Source organism: Pleurodeles waltl, chromosome 3_1 (genome assembly GCF_031143425.1).
Source record: "Pleurodeles waltl isolate 20211129_DDA chromosome 3_1, aPleWal1.hap1.20221129, whole genome shotgun sequence".
In the NCBI taxonomy this organism is placed as follows: domain Eukaryota; kingdom Metazoa; phylum Chordata; class Amphibia; order Caudata; family Salamandridae; genus Pleurodeles; species Pleurodeles waltl.
In genome coordinates, this window is record NC_090440.1 from 1,306,704,680 (window position 1) to 1,306,719,371 (window position 14,692).

Here is a 14,692-nt window from a genome sequence, read left to right on the forward strand (position 1 = left end):
ACCATAAGACCAAGTGCCAGGCAGGGACCCCATGTAAGGGGCTTCCAATGGCACTTTAAACAATTTAAATAAATATACAAATCAAAATCAAAAATGAATTAGAAAAATAATAAAATACTTACCTCTACTTACCCAAGATTGGGTCCCCATCCTATGGCATTCCTCTGGTGTGGGTTGGTGTTTACTTGGGGCTTGGGGTGCGCATCTGTGGGACCCTTCTAAGGTGTTTAGCCATGGAAATGAATCCACAGATCCCCTGACACCTGGTCTGACCCAGGTTGAGTCCGCCTACTCCGTGCGCATCATTTCTGCGCCAGAGTGTAAATACAGTGGTAGGGGGTTAGCATGATATTGTGGACTGGAACGCCTACCTTGCATCTAATTAACGCAAGATAGTTTGCTGCATCCACAACATGGCGCTAACTCCTATATTTTGACACTGGACTTGTCTAGGTTCAAAATATAAATATGGAGTTAAGTTTGCACCGTTTTAGTGTAAAAAATGACGCTAAAAAAGCGCAAGCCAAGTATATATATGCACCTAAATATGCTAAATTGGTATAAGCAAATGTTACCTTGTTGTACGGAGTGAGCATATGCACTTTAGTCATGGTTAGCAGTGATAAAGTGCCCAGAGTACTAAGGCCAGAAAAAACAAGATCAGCAAAAATAAGGGAAATAAGGCAAAATGTTTGGGGGTGAAGACCAGACTAAGGATGACTGGTCTAACAAGTAATTTTAAAATTAAACTTTTATTTTCGTGAAATTATCATGAAAACTCTTTTTTTCAAACAAATGTTTATTGAAAGCAGTATGTTAGTTATTGAACTACACTGTTTGTTTTTCTGAAGTATAAATTAATGGAAAATTACTTACTTATGTAGTAAAGGGTCTAGTTAATAATACCAGTTTGAGAAAAAGCAAACTTTGCCTTGTTAAAAAACACATTCTTTCTTTATCAGTCAAAGATTTTTGAAGCTTCTGCCAGCGAGATAGCGTTAATAGTTGACCTCTCTTGCAATTATTATTTTCTGGTTTCATGTTCAAACGCTGAGAAATGGTTATCTCCGATATTTTGATGCTTTTCTTGCAATATTAATTAATAATGAGCCCTGACTGTAGTTAGAATGTTGTGGGTTGCTTAGTTTTCAAGAACAAGTTGCTAATTAAACAAAGTACAATGTTGGCGTTTTGTTTTGTATTTTGGGTCTACCTTGTAAAAAAACATGGTCAGGCTTAGAGACTAATTGGTTGGAGGGACACATATCAGACGGAATTTAGGCCACTCTTTGGATGAAATCCTTATTTCGTCCAAATGTCATCTACATGGTCTTCTAGCAATGTCACACTAGGTCCCTTCAATACTACATTTGATTCTGGACATTCTGTGTAATCTGTACCTTCTTTATATATTTGTGGGTATGACTTGAACCATGACAGTCGCTCAGATCTTGTACTGTTATGTTAATTTGTACCTTTTTTATCTCCCTATACTATGGTTGCTATGTTCACATTTGTATTTTGACATTGAACGATGCTGTCATGCCTGTCTGGGACCGGTTTGTGCAATAAAGAAAACGTTAAAATAGTTAAACAAAGGATATTTCATTCTAGCCTCCCATTTCATTTAGTAGGGATAAACTGTTGTAACAAAGGAGTTAGGACGGTGTTAGTTGGGGAGCATTATTACAGGAGGTCAGCGAATACAAAATGTGATCAAAAGAGAAACACAAAATATCCAATCATCTGTCATCATATCATTCAGTCCACTATGTCAAGACAGATATATAAAAATAAACAAAAATGATGTGGTCATTTGCAGAGTTGTCTTCAATTAAACCTATTAACATCCTAAGAATATGATGGCTTTTGAACTTTTGATGCTCAATGTGCGTGAAGCGAGAATTTTTCCAGTATAGTTTGAAAAAACACTATAAAAGTAGATTAATTTGATTATAAATCATTTATAATTGTTCACTTTTAAACTCTAGTTTAATATTTAGCAGTTTTGCCACAGTTGCTTTTAGAATTTAAATATCTGAAATGTGTGTGCATGATTCACTATGGGATAATCCATGGTTTTGTGAATTGTAGCCTGGTAAGGGTTTAAGCTATTGGATGGTGCCAGGCGCGGTAACCAACATAAAAGTATGAAAGCTGCTCTTATACCGTTGTGTAACAAAAGCCATGCACATTCAGGATGAGAAGATTGGAGAGGTTTATTGTAAATGGTGCTCCATCCCCTGCAGTGTGTTTTGTCCCCACAGCTTTACGTATAAAGAGTCATGTGATACCAGCAACTTAAAAAATACCAATGTGATCATAAAAGAAGAACTAGCAGTATACATATCTGACAGTAAATTGATAAAATGTTCTGCCATCTTGGAAAGGACTGCTTAGAAGAACATCTGATACATGATGCAGTGGTCTAGTGCCCAGTACACAAAGTTGTACAGTTTAGGTCTAAACTCTGTATCACTAGTATACCTGTCAACAACAACTAAGTAAACAGATAGTACCATTAACAGATGAGGGAGTGAGCATGTTAATTAAGCCCAAGTGGGCAATTCTATATCCCACAATTCATCTTATATCATATTGGGACAGTTTGATAATGCGCAGCTCCCAATATATTATGACTAATTAACTCTGAAAATTAACAAAACTATGCCAATTAACAAAAATATTGTATGCATAACAATAGTGCACAACAGAATGATCCTGAAAAGGAAAAGTCATCATAAAAAAGAACTGTTATGCGCTGGTGTTATTCATAAAATAGTTCTGTTAATTTCATAGCTGAAAAATACCGCTTCAGTGGAAATAAAGCCCCATCACAGAACTCAAAACACAAAATGCTTACTCCCAAAAACTACATAACTCAATTATTGAGATATCCAAGTTTTTTGGAGAAAGCATTTTCTGTTTTGTGTTCTGTGTTGGGGCTTTATTTCCACTGAAGCGGTATTTTTCTGCTATGAAATTAACAGAACTATTTTATGAATAACAACAGCGCATAACAGAATACACCTGCAAAGGAAAGGTCCTCTTAAAAAAGAACTGAAAAATACAGCTAGGGTAAATGCTTACTCCAAAACATGACATAACTCAATAATCGAGTTATGTCATTTTTTGGAGTAAGCATGTTGGGGCCTGTATTAAATAAATGCCCAACCTGTAAAAGATTAAGGCTGTGGGGATGGTGTATGCCCCAGGGGTAACAAAATAGCCCCTTAGCTCTGGGCTTGCTTGCCTGTGCTTTCAAAGTGTGCACCTAAGATGCTGTATGAACCCTCACCCCTGTGACGTACATGTCAATTGGTGCGTATGATTGAGTTGCCCTGCAAATATGTTACAAAAACAAAAAATCAAAAGCCTCCCCTGCTATTGTACAGACGCATCCTTTACTCCTTGAGCTGTCTCTACAGCACTTTTTGTCTTCAAAGGGATTAAAATGTGAAATTTACCAGCAATGGAAAATTCCCTAGTCCGTGCTCCTGGGCAGAAGTACAAATTCCCCTCATAAATGAAAGTGATTTAAGGACCAGTTAGATTCTCTTGGTGCACTTCTGCACACTTAACAGCTTGAACGAACCGAGAGGAACAATTTCATGCCGAGCTTCAATACTTTTCATCAAAATAAATTCCAAACAAAGTGGTTGTTAAATCAATCGGAGAATAAACTTCGATTAAGCACTGCACTATTGCTGCACAAAATCATCGAAACTCTGGATTACATAGTGTGCCCTTTCCTTGTCACTGGTTAGACAGTGGTTACATAACCCCACCAGGTTTATGTAAGCTCAATAATGTTATCTACCAAAACCAACCACCAGCTCCAGCTTCTCCTGGTGAACTCACTATGGGGCATATTTAAGAAAAGTGGCACTTCACACAGTGCAGTGCCACTGTTCTTGCGTCATTTAGCACCCTCCTACCTCCACCATATTTGAAATACAGCGCACCATGGCGCAGGGTAGGGGTAAATAGCATAATTGTTTTACGTTATTGATGTACTGTGCGGAAGTAGTGCCAACATTTTGGCGCTACTCCTGCAGAGTACATAGGGGCCCATGTGGTCTGAGCAGGAGTTAAAAGTGCCCAAAAAATCAGTTAGATTTCCTCGCTTCATTTGTTCGGCCCCCCTAATGGGGGAACACACCATTTGCATACATTATGCCTGGTGCAGGCATAATATAGCTCAAAGAGTTACAAAGTAGTGCAATGCATGCATTGCACCACTTTGTAAATGTGGTGTGCCGTTTTTGGCTTTCTAACACCACATTAGCAAAACAAAAATGTCGCTAATGTGGCATTAGAATGGTGCTAGGGGCTCTTAAATGTGCCCCTATGTCTATATTATATTAGACAGTGCTATGTTAAAATAAGAGAGGCTGTGAATAAGGTTGGGCTAAAGGTAACAGGAATAGCATGTGATAGGCCTAAAATAAAGTGAATGGATGTGAAAAGTGCAGTGACGTGAAATGTAAAGAGGGGGGAATCCCTGTGGAGAGGTTGGAATGAGGCAACAGAACTGAATGGTTCGGCATAGTGGGAGAGAGATATGTTTCAGAGGAATGCGATAAGAGGAGCTAAAGGAAACAAAACAAATGAGAATCTGACATATTTGTCAAAGAGTACGAACGGAATAAATGGGGAATTGAGTTAGCTGCTAATCTGATCTGAATGAACTAATGGGGATTATGATATTTAATTGTGCCGAGTACTAGTAATGCTGTGGCTACTTCAGAGGGATTATCCATCAGGTGGGTCCTGTAAAAAAAAAAGGAAGTTTGTTCTAAGCCCCATATACATTTTAAAGATAGCATATGGATAACATTTAGGGATTTAAATCAACTGAGAGAGGACAGGTTCTAAACAACTTTAGCAAATCAGTTTCAAAGCTATGCCTCGTTTAGCCAAGTGGGAAGAACGTGTTTGTTATACAACTGCTGTACATACACTTTTATTCTGATTCCTTTTTCAACTGTATCATAATTATTACTGTTCTGTTACTGTTTCCATCCATGGAGGAAAGTAAGATTTTGGGAGATTTTGGAAGGACTTTTCAGTTTGCTTTTTTTTTTCAAATATTTGCTTTCTGGATTGTTCCTCGTCTAATTCAAGTTTTTTGCACGTGTGTATTTCAAATCTCTTGTAGAGGAGATGGTTGTGTTGGCAAAAGTCAGGGACTTGTCATTTGTACACTTTCCCTGAGTTTGAACCGATTCTGCAGGCATACACAGGCTAAATTAGCAATACATGTATTATAAAATCAGCTGATTAAATGAAAGAATCCTACCTCTCTAGCTTGGCTCAGGGTCTGAAGTAATCTGGGCTTGAAGTGTTGAGTATCGAGGGCGCAGAGGAGAAAATGCAGATCCTGGAAAATTCATTCCTTGTAGGAAGAGGCACATTCACATTTCGAAAGAGGGAAAATAAGGAGATGAGGATGTTAATGTAACACGTGCAGCGATCATCATTGGGAAATTCATTAACTGCCAGACCTGGCCACCTGGCTTTCATTTTTCCACAAAAACACACTCATTTGGCCTACCGAAGATGATTTTTAGGGGCGAGCGCAAAGCGCTTCGTCCCCTGCTGAAATCTCTCTTTGGGCTTCTAACCATGCCCATGTCAAGTCAGTCACTTTAATTGGTTTGTGGGCTTTCCTTTTACAATCTGCTTGCTTTCATTAGTCAAAGGCATGCATATGTCATGCCTTTTCCGGTGTTTAGCCCTTCTCGAGTGCACCGGCCAACTACTGAAAGCATACGAGGTTCGATGTTTTCCATCTGGTTTCTGGACTACTTTTTCTCTTTATTTTGCAGCGCAATCTCGCTAGGCAGTAGTCTAGCACTGTGCATGACATCGATCCTGTTACTTAGGCAATTGCACTTTTTCCGGTTACATAGATAATTGCACTTTTGCCGGTTACATGGATAATTGCACTTTTGCTGATACATTTCACTGCAAGCGAACTTCTGTTTCCCTTTGTGTGTTTGCTGATGGCGGCCTTTGGCTCGCTTATGTGAAACTTTTACTTTTCAGTTTACATGGCACGAAAAGTCCAGTTACGTATGTGAAACAGTTTTACCCTAAATTTTCAATTTATGTGGCAAGAAAAATCCGGTTAGGAGTTTACAATGCTAATAGCTCTAACTTGAGCAAACCGAGACCCATTGCATTGCAAATGCTTGTTTAAGTATGTCTCCTCCTTTGCTTAAATACGAAGTGACATTTCTTGGAGAAGGAATTCTTAAACATTTAAATATATTCTCTGCTGTGCAGAGTGATTTTTTTAGACACATATGGCCCAAATTAATTATGCTCAGAATAATGCAGTATAGGGAGAAACAAATGTGTAATTGTGCCTTGGATTCCCAGTATGTATTGATGCATTGGCACAATCTTGCTTCAAATTACAACTGTTGATGTACATTGACGTTATTTCACCACAGTTGTGTGCAGTTTATTGGCATAGCACACCATTTTATCCCCTTGATGACATCACTGACAGACAACACCAAACACATGAAACAGATAAACACATAGCACATGAATCTACAATCCCTAATCCATATAAAAGTAAACCATAACTTCAAAACCTCACATAAACTGGTAAGAGGAAGGCACATCAGTCACAAGGGTTATCATGCAACCTTTACGTACCCCTAGTTAATGCCCATGCAGTTGCTTACTGTCTCACGGAATGTCTTGCTATTAGTTCCTTGTTGTTCCCTGTAGCAGGGTAGGAAAGTACACAAGGGCTTCAAACCCTGTATGTTCCAGAGACTCAAGGGAGGGATCATCTTAAAGTTGAGAATTAAAGAAGGGTGGCCCGAACCCGAATGACACCAAATGAAGACCTTTTGAAAACCAAAATCTCTAACATCAAGACTCAAGCTTTTCTATACACTAAGGAATTTTATAGTCTGTTTGGCATAGATAAACCTTTTAAACATTGTTGGATTTCCCCATTTAATGTCTTGCTCTTTCTATTCAAGTTCTTAATCTCTAATATTTCCTACAAGGGAACAATTTCTAGACGATAATAGTTTTGGCATATCTTTGATTTAGCTACTATGAGGCGCACCTTGAAAATAAGAAGCATATGATGGGGTAAATTTACTACTTACACTCGCTCTTATGAAGTACAAAGGTGTCAGCCATCCCAAGCCAGAGAGTGGCATCATACTAACAAATATTAAGATTTTGTACTATACCTGTAGAGGAAGCTAACTTCAGGTTAAATAGGCAATATAGCTGCTGTGGAATACACTGAACAACCTTGATAATCTGCACCCTCTGTCTGTGAATTTGCTACATGGCTTAGCAGTATCACACCTACACATTGTAAAACCAATTGGACCATTCTACGGGTTTCCAACTGAATTCATAATGACAATATTCATATTTTTACCATCTCACAGACTCAGTCTGATACATTTTGTGTGTAATTTGGTGACCTGATTTTATGGACTAACCAAGGTGAACTGAAAATCCAAGCAGTCAAAAGCCTACATGGGTTATCTACTACTGAAGTGTATCCAAATGCTTTCCACCTTGTAAATACGTTTTGCTCTTTGTGATCCTCATTTTGTCTAAGCTGTTTCAAATGATCACTAGGATGACTTCAATCAGCAATTTTTAACTGCATGACACAAAACTATATAAAATGCCAATGTGCCTCAATGTAAACAAAAAATGTTTTTTATGAACAGAGCAGAATATTTAACACAAGAGGGCTTCACTAAATATTTATAAAATCTCATCTCCACAGAAGCCAGATATTGTAATTGTAGTTACAATTTTGTATGATGCACAATAGGAATCAGTATGAAGAGTATGAAAATATGTGTTTAGGAATAGCAACAACATTTTGGCAGAGTAGTCAAATGAAAATAATCACTGCAACAATATTGTATGTGCTTGTAAATCACACTCAAGGGGACATCATGGCACTGAATAATATTACGGTTTATTGTTACTCAAGTGAAATGTTCACATTCTTTTGACCTCGGCCAGATGAAAGGCTGCGTGGCCAGCCCTTTTTCAAACTTGTGACCAAGGTATCAAACACAAACTCCTGCAGTTGATACATTATTCTGCTGAGCCTCCAGGTTAACATCAAACAGCAAATGATTGTAGTTTGTGTGGCTGAATATTATTTTGGTTCAAACATTGTAACTGAAAAGTGTTGGTCCAAATGCAGGTTGGAGGGCATCATATAACACCTCATTCACATACCAAATGTTTTTACTGTTCTCAAGCTAAGGCTCTTCTGTAACAACCCTAAAATTCCCCCTTTTTACTGATGCTTACACCTTCCTTAGTCCCTTGGCTGCCCTTATGACGTATAGATTGCCCTCATCACTAAAACATGTAATTTGTAATATATACCATTAAAAAAAAATATATGCCTAGGACCTGTGCCAGATTTTCTTTAAAATATATGGGAGGGGGCTGACTCCATTGTTTCCTGGGGCTCCTGGGAGGTAGTTTACCAGTCCCTGATCCTTGCAATCTTGGCACCAGCAAACTCCTGAATGAGGCATTCTAGTGCTCTCTACCAGGCCGCCTTTTTTATATTATCAATAGTGACACGCACACATATCAAATTGACTCAGGAAGGATTCCCTTGCCACTTCCAGGTCCATCGAAGGATCATAGTGGTAGGTATGGCTAAGGGAGGAGCTAAAGGAAGCCATAAATATCTATAACTCTACCGTAGCTATGCTCACCAGTGTGATCCACTTTTTTTTATAGGTGGGAGGCAAGGTGGTGGAGCCCAACTCCTCCCCAGTCCTTACTATGGCCCCTCATGCTATTAGGGATAGGTAATGGGAAGGAATGTGCAAGAGGAGCATATAAAATGAAGGCACTATGTGTCTGTGCCTCACTAAAAAGCTAGACACTGATTGGATATTTCTTTTACATAAGAAAAACTCCACACTGTGTTTGGCCATCAATGTTTTCCTTACATGCTCAAAGGTTTGACAAACATAGATGTGTATAATATACAGTTATAGTATGTTTTCATACAGCCCAGGCGTGATACCTGTGATCAAAATACAGACACAGTAAACTCTTATTTTGCTTTGTTTGTTTCCAAATTCACTCCACCTAGTTTATCACCTGTTGGTCCTCTACCTCCATATAAAAATCCATACATCTTTAGTACCCCTCACTCAGAATACCCAGAGGATCACACATTGGAGTCATCTCTTTGCAATGATATAGTTGTCTGTGAAGAAGACCGGAGGCAACTTGCATGTTATGCTGACAATCACCCTCTTCAGTGCATTGTACTGGCCAGCAACACAGGGTGAGGGAGGTCTGGCCACCAGAGATCGAAGCCCTGGAATTATTAGTGATGCATATATGTGGGAAACATAGGGTGATGATGTGTTTACATACAGCCCAGGGTTGATACTTGCAACTTCAGTCGTTGTCAGTGTTTCCCAAGTCCACTGCACCCAGTTTATTCCTTGTGATTGTCCAGTACCCTAAGAAAACCTGTAAGTAGCTGGTACCCCACAACTCTCAGTAAATGCAGAGGAAGACACATTGTGTTAAAGTTTGTTAGGGAGGTGTTCTAGTGGGAGTGCATCCTGAGATGTATGTCTGTCCATTTTAAAAGTGGAACATTTGTCATTGTATATTCAGGTTAAAATAAAATATATCCAAGGTTTGCAACAATATACCTCTCTGAGTAGCCAAACAACATATAGGGACTGATTTATAGTTTTGTGTGCTGTATACTCCTAGACAAATGTGACATATATTAAATCCACCATGTTACAAGTGCGTGATTTCCAATTAAACTTATAATGCAGCGGACAAGATATCCATCACGTTTTGGATGGAGTATCTTATCCATCAAACTCTAAATCAACCCCATAGTTTGCAAGGGTAAACAAAGAGAACAAAGAAGTATATGTGCTAGAAATACTTAATGTCAATTTAAAAAAATACTGGCACCCAAGATTGAGCTAATTATACTGCTTAACTGTACTGTGTTGTCTCCCTCGGCTGCACAATCACCCATGGACAATCCTATTCTGCTCCACCTCATTCTTTCTAAGTTTGTTTTTTAATATTTTGAGTCTACTTGACATATTTATTCCCAAAACCATTACTTTAAAGCAGACCATTACTTTAAAGCTTTGAGCCGAGAACCCCGGTATATCTTGCAGCACTGGGGGCTGAACATCAGATTGCTTCATAAATAAGAGAAATAGGAATGCCATCTGTTTGTTTCAAAATGCCACAAGACCCTTAAATATCTTAACTGTTACTATAGATGCTCTTGTGTCCATAGTCCATTTCCAACTTGAAGCAGTTGTGAATTAGCTCTTATTTAGATATGTTCTCTACAACAATAAAATATGTAATCTGTATTCAAAAGCTGGTAGATGAATGGACAAGAACAAATACAGGAGGAACCTTTCAAAGTTCTGTGTTTTAAAAATGTGTTCAAGGGAATTGGATATGAATAACTCATTGCTACCCATCGTTTCATACATGTCCCTCATTTCTATCCGGCACACCAATCAACTGAGGCAATATTAGGTCTGAGACAGTAGGCAATTTATGAAAAATTCTCCTGGTACTTGGAGCAAACTGATTGGTTTGATTGTGAAAGTTGCCCTTTAAAGTGGAAGTTAGTTTTAAAAGGAATTGAATCTTGAATTAGCACATAATCATACCAGAATACCTAGCCATTTTTATTGAATGTGTTGTTGATCAATCCTTTGCTTTGTGCTAGTTTTGCAATGTATTTAACTAGTCCTTGAGCATCAAAACACTATACATAAAATTCAGTCAGGACATTTTATATTTGGAATGCATAACACAAAATGTTTGATTAAAAAAATAGAAATTTGGAAAATGCTGTTTTTGTCCAGACTATGATAAGAGATATTAGCTTTCTTTTTTTCGATGTCCCTTGCGTAAGGATTAGGAAGATCCTAAAACCCTTTGCTTGATCACGCAGGAGTAAAAGACTTATGAAGCGTACTTCAAGTATCCAAGTTCATAGTATCCCCGGTCATGATATTATTGGTCTTAATATATAAAGGAAGACAGTGGAATAGCTTCTGAACTTATATCATACTCTGAGTAACCAATTGGTTGTTGTATACTTACTGCACCTCTTTGAACATTACACATTTTAGGGAGTAAACTAAAACCCATTAAATATTGTAGCAGCTCTTGATACCTTACCTGGATTTTGACAGTATTTGTGATTAGTGCTTTTGTTCTTCTTTTGTGTTCTTTTTCGTACCAGCTTCAAATGGAAATTAATTGTGTAGCATTGTTTTGTAAGCTGTTCTATTGTGCATTTTAAATATCTCTTTATGATGTATGATGGAATGTTTTTTATCCACTAATTTGTGGGTGTGATATTCCAAAACTGAAAAAATACTGAATTTAATATTTTTATTTTATTTTTGCAGATAGACCTGACCCTCCAGCAGGTCAGCCATGTGCCTCAGATGTACGCAGCTCCTCCCTTACCCTGTCTTGGTATGGCTCCTCCTATGATGGTGGCAGTGTGGTTCAGTCCTACACGTTGGAAGGTTGGGACTCAGTGGATAAGAAATGGGCAGATCTTGCCACTTGCCGCAGTACTTCCTATAACATCACTGACCTGCAGTCCGACCGAGAGTATAAATTCAGAGTTAGAGCCATTAATATGTATGGTACCAGTGAGCCAAGCCAAGAGTCAGACCTTGTCAAGGTTGGAGACCGACACGAAGGTAAGAGTGCAATGCAAAATTGTAGCCATATTTATAAGCTTTTTGACAGATAAACAAACGATGGACATATTGAATTATATTAAATGTGCAAATATATTTGCTCCTGCTCTGCATTGCCATTCGAAATATTTGCATGTAGCACAGTAGTTTAATCAGTGTACACTAAGGGCATAAGACAAACCAACATATTCTTTTATAATTTCAATTAAGAAGTCAATATTATATTTGTAATTGTTTTGCTCCTCCTTATGAAACAAAACAGGCATTTGTATTAGATAACAGAAAATTAAGAGAATAGACTGGAACCTTACCACATTGATTGCTTCATTGGCGAAGCCCTTTGTTGAATGGAGGGTACTGAGTCATGTGGCTCTTCCGAACACTGTTTATCAAAATGTTTATTAAAATATTGCAGCCCTCCCTAAGTTTCTACTATTTTTACTCTTCTACTCTGTGCTAAGTATAGGTCTCTGGTAACTGGCTGCATGACAAATTTACAAATATGTCAAAAGGTTCAGTGCACCGCTCATACCAGAGCACATAGTTTAAAGTTGGTGTTAATGATTCTGTTAACATAGTCAATAAGTCAACTTAATAGTGATTTAGTTAGTCCTTTACAGACTGTGCGATTTTCAGTATTGAACCCGACAATAAGAGTTTTAATTAATCACGAATTGAGCAATGTCCCAATGTTACTGCTTCCCTTCCCTTTAACTGTTATTGTGTGCCCTTTTCTCATTAATTCTTTTTCTCATCCAGTTACTCTGTTCACAGAATTTCTCAAGGCTTTAACAATGCAGCTAGATATAAGAAGCCTGCACAAAATCTAACATAAAATACTAAACCGTCATGTCGCAACTCACCAACTCCGCACAATTGTTAGGAGTCAGACGTTTCTCCATTTCGCTTACTATGCCCTGTAGGTTTTCAATAATGTAAACACCAGGGAATGCTGTGGAAAACAGGAAATTAAGAACAGAACCATCTACTGAAACAGCAGCCTGCTACGTGGACCAGTGAGGGTTTCAATTACGGCTTAGGGACACTACCTATAATCCTACCGGATATAAGACAAGATTTAGAACCACTGATACTTTTTATGGAACAATTATGCAAATAAACAATAATAAATAAGCTCCCAGCTTTCTATTTAGAAACATGCACATACTTTGATACTCATACATGAAAGGATAATAAACAGGACCTTTTGGTGTCCACCATGTAGGGACTCCATTTAACAGAAAGTCTTAAAAGAAACTGTTGCCTCAGTGGTCCTTTTGATCCAGTCTATTCATTCAACTAGGCGATTGCCTTTCCTCTGATACTTTTCAGAAGTTAAGCAGATAAAATGTGCACAGTGGAAAAATCCAGGAGTCCAAAAGTTCTATGATGAAGGCAGGACAATATCAGTACTGCAATCCATTCAAGTCTCGAGATGAAAACCAAAACAGGTTCGAAATGCACATTAGTACTCCGTGCTGGTGTCTCTATATACACGTGACATTTCCCTATTATTTAATTCTGGTTCATGTCACAAGAGCTATTGTGCGAATGCATCTATTACTTTGGAGTAGGATAATCTTCCCTGATGTTTCAAAGCGACATCCATCGTGAGTGAGTGTAGAATTATGTTGGATATATCCAAGTATGGTATGAGTAAATCATTTACGCAGTCATGTATGTACAAATGTATGGAGGCAAGAACAACTGTGCACGTCTGAAAACATGATTACTGTGAACAGCTCCTCTATTTAATGATTAGCACCTATAACCAGCCCTCTCTTAACTGCGACCATAGTGATGCCTATGGGGCTGATCTTCTTAACATTTCATTGGATCAGGTTGGCCAATTTAAGAAAAATCATTGAATCAGTAATTGCTTTGCAGCATTAGGCAATTGTGAATTTACTTGAAATGTATGTACAAATAAAAAATAACATGCCAAAACGCTGTTCCACATGTTTTATCTCATGAAATTGTACATGCAGAGAAGTGATGTGGCAACGTTTTTTTCTAGATATAAAAAATGTGTGAAATGCGCAGAAAACTACTTTAATCATATGTAATGTTTTTCCTCACCTCCCTACCTTCAGTAAATGAGTGTCTTTCTTAGGTTATGATATTTATGAAAAGGAAAGTCTTCCTCTCAAAATGACAGCTGTTAACTTTGGAGCAAAATAAATTATAGAGGAGGACACACTTACAAGAGGGCACAGCATTAATTCTCATAGGAATAAGGGGCAGATTTCAGAGCCCCTAGCACCACATTAGCTGTTTTTTCTTTTTACACTAATGTGGCCCAACAAGACTAAAATCGTCACGCCAAGTTTACAAAGTGGGGCAATGCAAGCATTGCCCCACTTTGTAACCCTTGGTGCTACATTATGTCTGCGCAAGGCATAATGTATGCAAAGGGGACGTTCCCCCGTTAGGGGAGACAAAAAAATGGCGCAAAGAAATCTAAGAGATTTATTTTCGTCATTTTTTCGGCACTTTAAACGCCTGCTCAGAGCAGGCGTTTTAAAGGAGGCACACCATTGTTTACAATGGGCCTCAATGGGCTTTGCAGGATTAGCATCAAAATTTGTGACACAAATCCTGCAAAGCCCTGAACTAGCATCAAAAATGTTGTTGCTAGTTCTATAACTACCACCATGGTGCGCCATATCTAAGTGGTGGTGGTGTTAGGGGGGTGCTACGCGGTTCAAGAAAAGTGGCGCTGTACTGAGTGTAGCCCTACTTTTCCTAAATCTGTCCCTTAGTGTATACCAGGGCAGTGAAGTAGAGAAGGGATGAACGTGGGAGGTGAAAGGGTGACTCCAACTCTAGCATTAATTCTAGACCCTTCCTACATTCAAAATAAATTCAGAATCAACATTTTCAATTGCACCTATAGAGGTCTCATAATTCTGCACCCCAAGTACAAT

At 38.3% G+C, this 14,692-nt stretch overlaps 1 protein-coding gene across 6 annotated transcripts in view; it reads left to right on the forward strand.

Annotated features, from left to right (window-relative positions):
* The window catches only part of MYLK (myosin light chain kinase), a 1,681,938-nt gene that overhangs the window by 1,452,241 nt on the left and 215,005 nt on the right, over nucleotides 1–14,692 (forward strand). For all 6 annotated transcript variants that reach the window (XM_069224656.1, XM_069224654.1, XM_069224658.1 and 3 more), the window contains one exon: nucleotides 11,463–11,765. In XM_069224656.1, coding sequence (XP_069080757.1) covers nucleotides 11,463–11,765 — 303 coding nt within the window. The remainder of the gene's footprint in view (nucleotides 1–11,462; nucleotides 11,766–14,692) is intronic.